The sequence below is a fragment of the Papaver somniferum genome, unplaced genomic scaffold (assembly GCF_003573695.1).
Source record: "Papaver somniferum cultivar HN1 unplaced genomic scaffold, ASM357369v1 unplaced-scaffold_0, whole genome shotgun sequence".
NCBI classification, from domain to species: domain Eukaryota; kingdom Viridiplantae; phylum Streptophyta; class Magnoliopsida; order Ranunculales; family Papaveraceae; genus Papaver; species Papaver somniferum.
Window position 1 is genome coordinate 1,904,344 of NW_020618823.1, and position 16,125 is coordinate 1,920,468.

The 16,125-nt window shown below is 34.4% G+C and overlaps 1 protein-coding gene and 2 long non-coding RNA genes across 3 annotated transcripts; 1 reads left to right on the top strand and 2 right to left on the bottom strand.

Annotated features, from left to right (window-relative positions):
* Positions 1–2,848: 2,848 nt before the first annotated feature.
* On the bottom strand, positions 2,849–6,402 carry LOC113325819. The gene is made up of 3 exons (XR_003348130.1): positions 6,230–6,402; positions 4,037–4,121; positions 2,849–3,035 (listed from the first exon to the last, which is right to left on the bottom strand). It is a non-coding gene; the product is annotated as an uncharacterized LOC113325819 (long non-coding RNA).
* Positions 6,403–12,434: 6,032 nt separating this feature from the next.
* On the top strand, positions 12,435–13,185 carry LOC113325883. The gene is made up of 2 exons (XR_003348150.1): positions 12,435–12,671; positions 12,788–13,185. It is a non-coding gene; the product is annotated as an uncharacterized LOC113325883 (long non-coding RNA).
* Positions 13,062–15,722, bottom strand: LOC113325882 (phosphatidylinositol transfer protein 3-like). The gene is made up of 6 exons (XM_026573748.1): positions 15,532–15,722; positions 15,138–15,242; positions 14,805–14,981; positions 14,586–14,684; positions 13,952–14,194; positions 13,062–13,734 (listed from the first exon to the last, which is right to left on the bottom strand). The coding sequence occupies exons 2-6, from the start codon at positions 15,231–15,233 to the stop codon at positions 13,258–13,260; spliced, it is 1,092 nt and encodes a 363-aa protein (XP_026429533.1). The 5' UTR covers positions 15,234–15,242; positions 15,532–15,722; the 3' UTR covers positions 13,062–13,257.
* Positions 15,723–16,125: the final 403 nt, after the last annotated feature.

A 16,125-nucleotide genomic window follows, 5' to 3' on the forward strand; every position in this document is an offset into this window, starting at 1 on the left:
ACCAACTTCTAAATTCTAAACCCTAACTTCCGATTCTTCTCTGCAAAATCCTGAATTAAAATCCCAACTTCAATCACCTCAATCTAATTCATCTTCTTCATCAGCAGAAACCGACTCAATCACCCTAATTCACAAGAACCCTAACTTCTGGTTGATTTAGGGAAGAACAGAAACCCTAACTTTCTATGAAATTGAAATTAAACTTCATAAACTCATCTACACTTCAATTAACAACAAACCCACTCTATAATCGATCAAAACAAACAATTTCATAAAGAAATTTCAATCAAAAACGAAATCCTAACTCTGCTTACCAGAATTCTGCTTTTCCAGAACTCAAACGACAGCAGCAGCATCACCTTCTCCCTCAACTCAACAACTACAAGCTTTCTAAGATCTAATTTCGAGAGACTCGAGCTCAAACCACTGAGAATAAAATCGACAGAGATGAGGAGAAGAGAAACAGAGAAGAAGATGAAAGAAGAAGGAAAGGGAATAAGAAAAGAGAAATGATTTTCTCTCGACACGTTTGGTGATGACAAGGCAACTAAAACTATAAAGGCATCCATTGAATTAATAAGGGCAGCCAGGCGGTCTAAATGTAGAATGATTATTTGCCCTTCATACTAATCCAGTGATATCTTCTTCGTCTGGTGTCTGAATGACACGTTCGAGTAGTCTATCTCACATAACTTTTCGAGACCTATCTAGTGATACTGATTTCGTAACTAGATCGTTGTTAGATTAATTTCTATTAATTAACGTTTGTTTCTAATTAATCGGGTCAATAACGGCTTAGTCGTCTCATGACTGGTCTAATCGCGTTGACGAGCTTGAGGCTCGTTACATTCTCCCCACCTTATATCATTTTCTTCCTCGAAAATCGATCCACCATATAGTCTTCAAAACTCCCCACCTTATAGAGAGTTACTATCTCTCGACTAAATGCAAGTATTGCTCATATTTACAAACGCCGGAAAACTAACTCATTTCAAATGAGTTCGAAACAACAAGAAATGAAACACAAGCCTATGAGATTCTCTACAACTAGAATCTAAAATTCGTATCTCTAAGTTCACTAGGATAATTTCTTTCTAATTCATAATATGATTGTCTCTAAGTTCTTTACACCAATTTCTATTCATAAGATGATAATCTCTAAGCTCACTATGCTGAATTAAATTCTATCAAATAGGAATGTCTAAGTTCTACGCGCTAAAATTTACCGTCTAATATTTATTAATTCATTAATTTGAGGTAGTCCCATATTTGTTATACATTTATTCATATAGCTAATCCAAATTTGTTTTCACGTAAATCTATAATATCTGATATTTTAACTTACTATTATACTATATATAGATTTTCCAAATATTATTATCTACTATAAATTTGTTATTAACAAAATTATTGAAATACTATTATCAGCAGTGTTACTATTTTCTATATCTTTATTATTATCGTTATTAGTTTGTTTATAGTCTCGTTGGTACACTAAGTCTTAATTTTCTAAGTATGACTATGATTAATTTTACCTAATCATATCGAGTCTGTGTACTATATATATCATATTAAATATTAGCGTTGGTAACTTAATATTATTTCAATCTGAGTCTGCATAAAATTATAATGTATTCTCATAGTCTTTAATGTAAAGTATCCTATAATATAAGAATTTATTTCCTTTCAAGTCTATTTTTGTACTAAGCATTCAAATATTATAATTGTTTCTTCACGCATATTTGTTTAATTTGTAATGATCAACTAAATAAGTTATTGAACTAAAGAAAATTTGGTTATAAGATTATTAAGAATTTTAGTCTTTTTATTTTATGTCGTATAACCGCACATTCTTATGTCTAATCTAACAAGTCTGATATTATCTATCTGGTTTCAATGCACAAGAATGTATTTCTAATTTTATTTAGTTTACAAAAATCTGACTGTTAATAATTACTAACAATTTTGCGTATCTACTTGATCCTAATTATTACTTTCATCGTTATACATTTACTAATAAGATTTTAATTAAATAAAGTTCAATACAATACTATTTTTAATAAATGTTAATATTACTTCTATTGTGATGATTATTAACGATCAAATTATCATTTATTATTATTATCACTAAAGGTCGAACTATTATCTTAATTACTTTTACAATTTAACTTCATTTCTAATTTACTAGATTAATGGTTCTAATAACGAGAAAAGGTACTCTATTATTTTCTAAGTAAAATTTGGGATCTCTCAGTTTACTAATAGAAGCAAGTCTTCCTAACATGAATGGTAATCCATGCTTGTAGTTGGTCTGTCCAGGTTAGCAAGACCCGACAATGGTTTCCTACGAACAAAGACAACACAAACACACCAGAATTACAAACCTCACTATTCTCCAGTGCTAGATTATCTATGTTAAATAATTAAGTCTAACTAATCTTTAATTTTCTATTGAAATATCTAAACTTTAATATAACTGGTTTCAACCTACAACTTTTACTTCATACTTTATATAATAAGATACATACACATCATGATAAATAAACAAATCAGCATGTTATACAAAACAATCAAACATTTCAATTCAAAAATATTTTAGTTCTTGATTGTTTTTAGTGAATTAAGATTTATCTCACAAACCCAACCCAGTTGTAAACTAATCTAGTTCGCCATCTGACACTGGCTAATCCTATTGTCGCCCATGTAAGATCTAATAGTGACCTATGATACCAACACTGTAGCGCCCCCTAATCTAGCAGCTGACTAATCCAAGAGATTAACTATAAAATGAGGCACTAACGATCTAAAACATCTATTTATACATTAAGAAAGAATTTCTAATCAAAGATTAACCAAAATCTAAACCCTCTCTGAAATAAATACGAGAACTCCTCCCAAGTGTTACATATTTAATAGTTAGTTGATTTACGAATAGAATATAAACACCAAATAAACATAGCGGAAGCTAACCAACTAACGAAACCAACTCCTCAAAGCTTTCATCGCCACGTGCACAACTTGATCTGTCTCTGAAACTGAAAGTGGGAATGGGTGAGCACATCATCCCTAAAAGGAGTGCCCCGTAGAAATAACAACTAACTTTCAAGTAATCATTAAAATGATTTAAAGACAATGCAGGTTTTACTGAAAACCGATAAAACACGAAAAACATATAAAGCATATTAAAATAATAGTAATACTGAAATTATAAAGTTCTACCAACCAATAAACCGGCACACATTCACAACATAAATAGTAGTTGAGCGACGTCTTCCTTCGTAGTAGCAAGGCATGACTGTTGCGGATTCTTCAATGATCATTAAAGCGCCCATGAGGTTTCCGTCCTCAAGTCATAAACTATATGTACCTTACTATTACCTTATTCTACGCGCACTCTACATATCAAGTATCTAAAGAGATCTAATGGTAACAACATTATATCCGATCGAAGTGCTTACACAGTGGAGAGCCCCCTTTACCGTCCCCACGTAAATCGAACAATCTTATATAAGATTCTCAACATCATTCTCTCCAAACACCAAAACATAATATAATAGCTTTTGAAAGTAATTTAAAAGAAACAGTAAACATTCACGTATGAGACATGCGTTGCCCCCGTACATAAGTAAGGAAAGTATAATTGCCAAATTAAAACCAGACCTATATAATATTCAACCCAACGAGGTCTATCTAGGTTTGCAATAAATAGATATAACATTTGGGAGAACACATCTTACACCAATCAAAAGGAAACCTTTTCCCTTTCATGATAACAACAAATAAAGATTGTAACCACTTTCCAGTCAATGGAAAGAATCACATTTTGGAAAAATAAGTAAATACTCCCAAAACACAGATATTAGTTGTTTCTAAAGATCCAAGTCCATCCCAAAATGTAAAAGAAAACTAGTTTGTAATACACACAAATAATACATGCGTACACATATCATATAGTAATAAAGACATGCATGCATTTCATAAAAGATAGATTTTTAAAACAATAATGAGTACAAGAGAGTTCGTTATTGATTCCCACCTCTTTTGATGACAAGCCTCGCCTACCTCGAGATGTTCAATCCCCTGGATCATCCTTTGAATCGATCGTTGTTAATAACGACTAACTGTTAATCACAGAAGCACTCTAAGAATTAGCCAAAAGACTCATACAAGGCTCAAATCATAATCGCATACAATTCTCTAATTACAGGTTAAGTGAACTATCTAATGACTCTAAACCCATTAATGGTTCTAGACCTTTTCATTATCTATCTTTAGTACATCTAAAGGTTTACTAATTCAATTAGATAGAATCTATAGTCCCCTAAATATGTCTTAAGAACATCTACAACTTTGTAGAAGAAACCAAAGGTCAATTCAGATCATAAGGGTCCAAACAATCAAAATAGGAATATTAGGTCTAAGCCCATGTCCACTAAACTCGGCCCATTACACAAGGCCCAGTCAAACTGGTCAACTGACAGTCTCTAACGGTCAACGGTTCAACTAATAGTCAACGTAAGTCAAAGTCCAGGATAGAGGTCCAACTCAGTTAACTGAGTCAACTCAGGTCAAGATAGGTAACTCGGTGAGTCAACATGGTTCAGCTCAGTCAGATAAACTGAGTCAGCTAAGCTGACTAGGATGACTAACAGGTCTCAAATCAGAATACCAGAGTTCATACAATTATTATTACTAACAACAATTTCAGCAATACAATTGTAGTGGTAAAACTTCTTAACTGAAACGCACACTATTTCTAACTGCAACCTTCAAACACAAATCTGATCTATAACTACAACTTCATTCTCTATTTTGTTTGTCATTAATTTCTCAGCCAAACTCTAACACCACCTAGTCTATCACAACATTCAACACTTCAACTCACCAACACCAAGTCACCACCACAGTAACTATAAACCTATGCCATCATTATCCAATGTAAAACAGAACATTTTCATCGTTGCCAGCAATCCATTCCTCCCATAACAACTCAGGTCTCATCTTCATCAACTCTTATCACCACTTCCATATCCTTGAAGATTACAAGACACTAATAACTCACTTCAGGTACCATTCTACACACTACAGCCGCCTACAAATACCTCCACTAGTTCCATTAACACCAACCACTTCAAACAACGGATAACTCTTATCTGCAGTTTCTTACACAGCTTCCACTAACAGCAAATAATACAGTTCACCACTATCTCCATCCCTAACACCTGCACAGATCATACATAATCTTTAACTGCAACTCCTTATTGACACTAGTATTCTTCGGAACTACATCTTCAAACACCAAACCCTGTAACTTCAATTTAAACATCATAGCATCAGCACGGTTCCTCAATTAAAACCATGTTCCTGTAGTCCAACAATCCTAGTCAATCCTCTAAACTTCAGCTCAGTTCTTGTTCTTGTACTTGACAACATCACCCTACTCAATTAAAACCACCCAACATGTCAATCTCATGACTCAAAATCACTTCAGCTTGCATCCCATATCATCTACAACTCACATAAACCACTTCATTACAAATTCAATAATAACACCATCTTTCCTTCCTCCCTGTGATCCAACACAAACCCAACAAACAATTACAGCTTCATACTATACTCTAGTCAACTTCTTTGCCTTGTCCTGCACCAGCAACCAATTTGGTATCAACACCATTCACTTCATATCTCAACTCAGGCACACTTAATCTTCAATAAGTAAAATCATCATTGTCAGTTAAACAAAGTCAACTTCACATTCATATCTTAACTGAAATCAAATCCATTCTAACTCATTTCAATCTCTGCAATCATTTCTCCGTAATTCAACCTACAATCATCAACCCCATTGAAACAGCAACAGACCCATCTTCATATCATCTAACCTTAATTCGATTCACATCTCAATTCTATACAAAACCAACTTCTAAATTCTAAACCCTAACTTCCGATTCTTCTCTGCAAAATCCTGAATTAAAATCCCAACTTCAATCACCTCAATCTAATTCATCTTCTTCATCAGCAGAAACCGACTCAATCACCCTAATTCACAAGAACCCTAACTTCTGGTTGATTTAGGGAAGAACAGAAACCCTAACTTTCTATGAAATTGAAATTAAACTTCATAAACTCATCTACACTTCAATTAACAACAAACCCACTCTATAATCTATCAAAACAAACAATTTCATAAAGAAATTTCAATCAAAAACGAAACCCTAACTCTGCTTACCAGAATTCTGCTTTTCCAGAACTCAAACGACAGCAGCAGCATCACCTTCTCCCTCAACTCAACAACTACAATCTTTCTAAGATCTAATTTCGAGAGACTCAAGCTCAAACCACTGAGAATAAAATCGACAGAGATGAGAAGAAGAGAAACAGAGAAGAAGATGAAAGAAGAAGGAAAGGGAATAAGAAAAGAGAAATGATTTTCTCTCGACACGTTTGGTGATGATAAGGGAACTAAAACTATAAAGGCACCCATTGAATTAATAAGGGCAGCCAGGCGGTCTAAATGTAGAGTGATTATTTGCCCTTCATACTAATCCAGTGATATCTTCTTCGTCTGGTGTCTGAATGACACGTTCGAGTAGTCTATCTCGCATAAGTTTTCGAGACCTATCTATTGATACTGATTTCGTAACTAGATCGTTGTTAGATTAATTTCTATTAATTAACGTTTGTTTCTAATTAATCGGGTCAATAACGGCTTAGTCGTCTCATGACTGGTTTAATCGCGTTGACGAGCTTGAGGCTCGTTATAGATGGTGCTTATGAGTTGAAAAAAGGTGTATTTATAAAAAATTTAGATTCTTGTGGTATATCCTTAAGAATTTCTTGTCCTCATACCTCTCTTTTAGTTTGATGTTTTTCAGACTGCCACATTTCTTATAAACATATTACCTACAACAGTTCTTGACTTTAAATCTCCTTTTCAAGTTCTTTTTCACAAATTAATTACCTGATTTTTATCTTTTTAGAGTTTTTGGATGCACTTGTTATCCTTATCTTGCTTCTACTAGACAGGATAAGTTAAGTGCCTAAACTATTAAGTGTATCTTCATTGGTTACAGTCTTCAACATAGTGGTTATAAGTGTTATGATAATGCATCTGGAAAAATTCTTATATATAGACATGTTAATTTTGATAAGTCTAGTTTTCCCTTTCAGCAATGCTTTGCATCTTCTACAACATCTCTTATACCTTTAACTGACTCATCTTCCTCCCTCATTTCTGACCAACTACTCAGTGGTTCTCCTATTGTTTCTTTATCTTCAACTACTACTACATCTTTACCATCTTTACCATCTTCACCTATGATCACTAGGTCTAAAATGGGTACTAGAAAACCTAAGACATTTCCTGACTTTGTGACTAATCATGTTGTGAAGTATCCAGTTGATGTAGCTTATACTTATCTGCTTCAAGATATTGAACCTAAAACATTTAAGAGTGCCTTCAAGCTTCCAGTTTGGGTTAATGCCATGAAAGTAGAACATACATCTTTAAAGGATAATGATACTTGGGATATTGTCGCTTATCATCCTTCTATGAATGTGTTGGGGTGTAAGTGGGTTGATAAGCTTATACTCAATCCAGATTGGTTAGTATAGAGACATAAAGCAAGACTTTTTACCAAGGGTTATGATCAACTTGTAGATGTAGACTATACAGAGACTTTTAGCCCAGTGGTTAAAGCTCCAACAATAAGAATTGTGTTGACTATTGCTTTGTCCAGGAATTGGCAAGTGAATCAGCTTGATGTATCAAATGCATTTCTACATGGATTCTTAAATAAGTTTGTGTTCTTGTGTTCATGGAGCATCCACCAGGGTTCATAGTTGAAGGTAAAGAAGATCATGTGTGTCACTTAAAGAAGTCTTTATATGGTCTCAAACAAGCCCAAAGGACTTGGTTTGAGAGATTCTCAACTCACTTGATCAAATATGGGTTTCAGAAGTCCAAGTGTGATCATTTTATGTTCATCTACAATTCTACTCAAGGTGTGATGTTGTTGTTGTTGTATGTAGATGATATCATCTTGACAGGTATCTCTTCTGCTCTCTTATCTTCTCTTACTGCCTATTTAAGCAAAGAATTTGCTATGAAGGATTTAGGAGAACTTAGTTACTTTCTTGAGATAAAGGTTGTCAGGAATTCTGCCACCAATACAGTTTTACTTACATAAAAAAAGTACACTTTGGAGCTTTTGTCTAAGGCATATATAGCTGACTGCAAACCTTGCAGTACCCCAGTTGTTAAAGGTCCTAGAAGTTCTGTATATGATGGTGAACTATTGCATGATCCAATGGCTTATAGGAGTCAATTGGGAGGAATTCAATATGTTACTATGACTAGACATATATGACATTTGTTTTGTTGTCAGTTATGTCTCCCAATGCATGAATAAGCCTACAATGGTCCACTTGCAGCTTGTAAAGAGGCTACTTAGGTATTTGAAGGGCAATATCAGTTTTGGCATTGTTCTGGGATCCTCATATCTTTCTTCTCTCACTGTTTATACAGATTCTGACTAGGCTGGATGTCCAGATACAAAAACAAGTACTACATGATATTGTATTTTCTTAGGGTCATCTCTTATCTCTTGGAACTCAAAGAAACAACCCACTATTTCAAGATCAAGCGCAGAGGCAGAGTACATAACATTTTCGATGGCTTCTTCTGATCTACTATGGATTTCTTATCTTCTTAAAGAACTGAGCATTTCTCTTCTACAGCCTTTTACTCTATATTGTGATAATATGAGTGTTGCCAGTCTTGCAAGCAATCTAATTTTCATGCAAGAACCGAACACATAGAGATTGACTATCATTTTATTAGAGACTTGATCATTGTTGGCTTCTTAATCATCAGGTTTATTCCTTCTATCAAACAATTAGCTGATCTTTTTACAAAGGGTTTGCCTAAGTCTTTTTGCTTTGTTTGGTTTCCAAGCTTATGTACTTCACTGGTACTAAGCCTATGGGGGAGTATAAGAAGAAATAGTCCCCTCATCTTTACTGTATGTGTGTGTTTATCAGGAGTCTGTATTGGTTAAATTTTTATTGTTTTTGATTAGTACAGCTCATATGTTATGTCATATTGGAGTAGTATATAAAAGTCTGTAATGATTCTTCTGAATCTTTATCCATCAATAATAATCCCTCATTTCTCTCTTTAGTTTACTCTGATCACATGGTATCAGATAGCTTTAGATCCTTCTAAAAAAATATATCGTAGTATTTCATCACAATTTCAACTACGAATTTCTCCTATATTTCACATTTCAGTTGAAGATTTCATCTTCATCCATTTCAGATCCTGGTTCTTGATCTTCAGGTTAGATTTTTATACTCATTAATTTTAGATTTCAGTTGAGGAATTTTTCTTCTTTCATTGCAGATTTCAGTTCTTGATCTTCAGATCGAGATCTTCTATTACTTTCATTTCAATTTCTAGAAACTTCTTTTCAAGAAATATTTCATATCTTCAGATTTAGTAATTCTTGATTTTGAATTACTTTTCTGCTATCAATTTATTTACAAAGTTTATGATTGTGACATTTCTTGATACTGAAATACCGAGAGCTCCTGTTAACTCTTCCGCTACTGCTAACAACAACAACACCAACAATGTTGCTTCTTCTTCGTCATATCCATATCAGTTTCATATTTCCTTTACCAACATCACTAATTTTGTCTCTTTAAATCTGGATTCAACAAATTTTATCCTCTGGAAAGATCAGTTTGAATCGATTCTTATTTCTACATATTTATATGAGTATGTGGATGGAACGGCTGTTGAGCCGCCAATATATATTATGACTAATGGAGTTCAGACTTTAAATCCGGCTTGGTCTTACTATAGGAAGGTCGATCAATTTGTGGCAAGTTGTATGAAAGCCACTTTTACTCAATCCATCTCAGGTTATGTTCTAGGTATGGTCTTTGCACATGAAATCTGAAATTTCTTTGAATCGAATTTTGTTACTCAATTTGCTGCGAGAAGGTCGATGTTATGCAATCAATTAAAGAATATCAAGAAAGGCAATCAGTCTATAGAGGATTATCTTCATCAGATCAAGGTAATATCTGATAATCTGGTTGCTATTAATGAGAGAATTTCTCCTTATAATCTTACTATGTATAACTTGAATGGATTGGGATGAGAGTACAATAACTTTGTTATTTATGCTCAAAATATAGTGGTACCTTTTAATTAAGAGCACGTTTAGTCGCTCATCAACAATGGTTTAAAGATCAAAGATGGAGGATTGAATAGTATGTTTGATACTCAGAATTGGAATCAAATTAAATTTGAGAATTACGGTTTAAATTAAATTAAACTTTAGATAAAGTTATTTTTCTTCTCAAATATATTTTGTTTGTTTTTTGACATAGGTGAAAAGGAGTTTGGTTAGTTGCGTGATGGCCCATGTAGGACTATTAGTGGCATCCGGACCACCATTGATTGGCAAAAGAAAGAGATCAGTAAGATTCAAACCCCAAACCTTGACTATGCGAATTATGAACATTACCACTGAACCATTTGGTTATTTGTGACTATAGTGAATTAAGTCCATGTTATAGTGAATTAAGTAAAGAGGATTTTCATCTTTTTACTAAAATACCTTCATATTTGAAAAATATAAAAACAATATTAAATCTAACTTATAAAGTTAATGGCATTTAGTGTGTTTATTTTCCGAAGAAGCATGGTAACTTTACATGTTATTAGTAGTGAAAAAAATCCTATACTAATACTAATTGATACTAAAATTAACACTAATATACATACATATTAAGTAACTTTTTTAATTCTTTAATCTTCGGAAGAGGTGCCTTTAAAAATTTTCAAAACCTGAAGCAATCCATCTAGTATATATATGCTAGATATGATATGGACGCGACGGAAGCAATTGGTTTCATTCAGAGAAAAAAAACGACCGTATGGTTTGTCATACATATACACTTTAAGTGATGAACAAGATTTTTCGCATTTAATGTAGAGAATAAGACGACCCGTATCAAACTCCAATTATATAACTATTTTGTTGTATGGCATGGACTTTGTCATTTCTTAACCGCTGCACCGCACAAAGTGAAATCCAGCAGATTAAACTTTAAGATGAATCGATTCTCATGTCTATTTAGGAATGAAACAATTCTAAAACCTTATCTACCATCACTTGTTACCTAACTCGTGTGATCTCCAGCTGATTGTATCAAAGAAAAAAATATATATATCGTGTGATTTAGCCATTAACGATGGATCAAACTCAGGTCATCCGTCACTCAGGCTTTAGACTTGAGTATAATGTATTGCATACTCAAAAATTCCGAAGCATTATGATATTTCCTCTCAAAATAATAGTAAGTTCTTGATCATGATACACTCTCAATTCACACTTTTCTTGAATGACCTTTTTTTTGTTTATTTCCGAAAGAGATAATTAAATACTAATAATTAACTGTTCTTCCTGTAGGTGCCATTGCTTGATCAACATGTATTGCTGGTATTATGAATCCATTCGTTAGTTGGACTAGGTTGTTTATTGTGTATGTAGTGGTGGTGGTGGAGGTTGACGACGTACCTCTGATACACACATTTGAAAAGTGGCTTCAACTGACGGCGAAAATTGGATTGTAGCATCTCTTGGCACTCTAATTAAGTTTTACACCGCCATACAAGGATGACTGTTGTCAGATCATTGTAATATTAATTTGTTTTTCCACAGATCTATTGTTGAATGACTCTTAGCTAGATGATGAAGAACAATCGTCTGAAAACTGTCACAGACTTTTAAAAATACACATTAAATGGATCAGCCAAGAACAGTGAATCTAGAAAATGAAGCTAAGCTTGAATGGAAATTCTGAGAGACTTCAGCTTTTATATCTCAAAGAAATGCAAACATTTTTCTTGTGTTGTAAATCATACCGTAAAAAGCAAGAACTGCAGCATTTTTCTTACAAAAACTCGTGTTAACGACCCGGCCTCTGAGAATTTTGGATACGACTTGATTTTTGACTCGGCATTTGGCATCAGACTCAGGTCGTCCGTCACTGAGGCTTCGATTTTTTGTTAATAGACTTAAGTGTAATGCATGTATGCATCACCAATAATATCAAATACCTAGATAGGCAATCAACCATCTCTTGGCATGTGCTCATGGCCCCATATATGCATGCCTTAGTGTGCAAAAGCCAAAGGCAAAAGAGGAGTGACTCTTTGATCATGATGCATGAACCACTGAGCTACCTACCGTCTACTTTCGTTGGATTCCGTCATGATTTGACGCATCACCAAGACATGCACCAACTTGTAAACTCAACTTCGCACCAGAGTTCGCATGGATTTCACTATGCAAAAGGTTGATAGAGATGGACGGACCACTGTCGACCATTGAGTAATTAGTGTGTGAATCCCCCTTCCTGTTTCTATATAAGTGAGTCTCTCTAGTCTCTACTCATTTGTGAAGAGAGAAATAATTTTCAAGTGAAGAAAAGAAAAGACTGTCTTTCTTCTTTTCTTGGATTGGGCGGAGGCAACAAAATACAACAAATGGGTGTTGGGTTGAAGAGGGATTTTGTATGGGAATATGGAGGAACTCTGGAGAGTCAAAAATCTGGAATCAGACAGCATTATGATATTTCCTCTCGTAATAACAGTAAGTTGTTCATCATACTCTCTCAATTGACACTTGTTTATTGATTTTCATGAGTGTTTTTTTCTTTTTGTTTATTTTCTGAAGGAGATGATTAATAATTAACTTTCTTCCTGTAGGCGTCCTTGTTGCTCTGATGATGATTTGATGGTGTAGCTTGGTGCGATGGTGGTGGTGGTGGAGCCTCTGATGCACACCTCAAAAGACGCTTCAAACTGACAGGAAAAACTGGATTGTAGTAGTATCTCTGGTAATATCTGTTAAAAATTTCAGATGACTATTTGAAAACTGCAACAGCCTCTTAAAAGTATACGCCTTAAATGGATCGGCCAAGCCTGAATCTAGAAAATGAAGCTAAACTTGAATGGAAATTCTGAGAGATTGAGATTTATATGTCCAAGAAATGTAAATTGTGTTATAAATCACACTTTAAAAAGCAAGAACAAACAGCCGATTTGTTACAATGTCTAAAACAAGACAATTCTACAGAAAGAGAATAACACTTCTTTTTCTCTTCTCAATTTGATTTTAAAGCTTATCTTTCAAACATCAGTTAGAAAGAGTTGAGACAACCCTACCCTGTATTAGCTCACTTTACTTCGATAATTTCTTGATCAATTTTGCTGATCCCTTCAGCAGAATGTCCCTGCTTTTCACCATCAACGGGACACTCATGCACCACCTCTGACAAATTGTTCTCAGGTGAGATATCGTCTGATTCAACTTCACGAGCTGAAGCGATCCCTGCTTGTTCTTTATCGGACTCACCAGAATCTGAAACTAGGTTGACAGGCTCAGTAGGAGGAGTGGGTTCTGAGGTTGGTTGTTGTTGTGCTGTGACAGGGGAGATTCCTGTAGACCAAAATGCAGGCATCTTCTTTTCTTCTTCTTTCATTCTCTCAGAGTACTCACTAATACTGAAACACACTTGTTTGTTTCCTCCAAATGAGGACTCTAGATCATCCATGTCGAATAGGTCCTCCATTATCTTCTTTGTATTGGGGTCGTCAGAGTATACAAACTTCACCTTTTTCTGAGTCTTGGGCTCTAGGAAGGGTTTCACAATCTACAAAAACGATTTCTATTATGCTTCCAACTGTACAAACTTCATTTTTCATGTAAATTTTAGGATACTATCATATAATAAGATCATAAGTAAAGGCTGGCTGCATGATTAGCCGAGTAAAAGATCTGTTTAACATTTGCTGAACAAATTGGCAATTGGTCTATGACGCAACCAACGAGTAAAAACATTTCCAGTTCAAAAGAAGAGTAACACGTACCATCCAAAAGGGTTCGAAGAACTTTGGTGGGTTATATAGGATTGCAACACCCAACCTCTCAGGGTAATGATTTTGTAAGACAATAGCTGTCTCTCGTGTTACATTCACAGATATGTGCGACATGTTGAATCCATGGAAATCAATGAGCCAGACCATCTGTTCCTGGCTTTCTGCTAGATTCAGAATTGCATTCTCCATGCAATATACAAAATACCGAATTTTCCCTTTTGTTGATTTTGAGTTCTGCAGGTGGAAATACTAGTCCAGTTAACCAAGGCACCAAAAGAACAAAACTGCAACTTGGTGGAAAATTAGTTAAAGGTAAGGGCTCATTCTGAGATAATTGGGATAACCTAGACTTGTTACATTTAGTTTTCTCTCATGCGTGCATTACATGGTTGAGAGACCCTAGCTAGATATATCAAGCGCCAAAGAAAAAATAAAGATGTGCACCACCAAAACTTGGCTTAGTGAAATTCAGCTTCTAAGTGTGAGATAGATGGTGCATCAAAACTAGTCCTATGATTGCATGCAGGTTACAAGCATGTGTCGGATAAGACGACGGATCCCACTTCACATGTATCATATGTTTAATAAGAGATAAGAAGTAAGAGCTAAATTGTTTCAACCAAACCTCGCTAGAAGGTCTCAGGACAAGAACAGTTCTTCCATACTTGTCAACTTGATTCAATCTGTAAATTTTCCCTGTCGCGGCTTCATTAGCAATGTGTTCCTACATTGCAAGAGAAACCCCAATAAAGATCTTCTTCTTTCTTTTCTTTTTGAAACGGGCAATGAGTAACAACGCTATCCAGTAAAGATAAGTGCAAATGAAGTGCAAGTAATATCGTACCCAGCGAATTTCCTCCGGCTTGTATTCAGACCTCCATTTCAAGGTTTGCTTTAGCATTTTAGTTGCTTTCTTGACATGCCAATTCCTAGCCCTAAGATATCTTGTAATTGATGCATCGGTACAGTAAACGGATAAAGCACCTTTCAATGGTCCTAATGACCTTCTCACTTCATTAATCTGCATTTAAGCAAACAAATCCAAGCACTTGAAATGAAATGACTTCTCTAAAAAGTATAATTATTACTTTAACAAAAGTTAAAACTCATAGTATTTGTTTAATAATGTAATTAATTAGTTTAATTAAAGCGAGTATTAAGATCAATTAGAGTTTACCTTTTCCTGTTCCTCGTTAGATGAAGAAGATGATGATGATGATGAAGATAATTTTACATTTCCATTTGAATTCGCCTGAGCTACATCTGTACTCATGATAACTACCTGCATGGCCCAGAATCATTTTAGTTGAAATTTGTGACTGCAAAACTCATTATCTACAGCTATGAACTGCTCTAAACCCAGAAATTATCTAGAATTTTCAAACTTCTCACAGTCCCATCATTAAATTTCAAGAACTAAAAATTTTAAAAAGAAAATATCTGTATTTTCAATAACTAAGTATATAAGATTTAAATTCAACAACAACCCCACCACCATTAAATTGACCACCAGGGAGCTCAATATCCAAGAATTTGTTGAAAAGAAAAGACAGTTCAGTTGTTGTTATTACCTTGTGAAGTTGACACTTCGTGGAACTCTTCTTTGGGATAATCTCTGAGAAAGTTTCTGAGCTATCAATCTATTTATTTTTTTTCAGATGAGAATTTAGTCAACCATCAAAGCTTTGTGTAATTCAGATCTCAAAAGTGATGGACTGATGGGTTTGGTAAGAAGACATTTTGAAAACTAGTTGAAAGAAGATAACTTGATTGCGTTGCGTGAAGACGTGCTGGTAGAGGGGCATTTTCGTCTTTTAGGTACCATTTGAGAAGCTATTTCTCTGACTTATGGAAACCAAAAATCAAATTGTTTTAGAATTTTTTTGGGTAGTAATTTCATTTCTTGATGACATTTAAAGCCTCGCGTTTTTAGGGGCCACTCAAAAGAATTTAGGGGCCATCAATTTATACCCAGCCAAAGACTCTAGTTAAGGGGTAGCCTATATGATATTGAAGTTACATAAATGCCATTCTGGTAAAACTGTATAAAAACCAAATCAAAAAGAATTCTACTCATTTCAACTCTTCTTCTTCCAGTTTCATATTATCTTCCGATTGTGGAAGAATAAAAAACTTTCTCTCGTTCTTGTGTTCAACCGAAACAT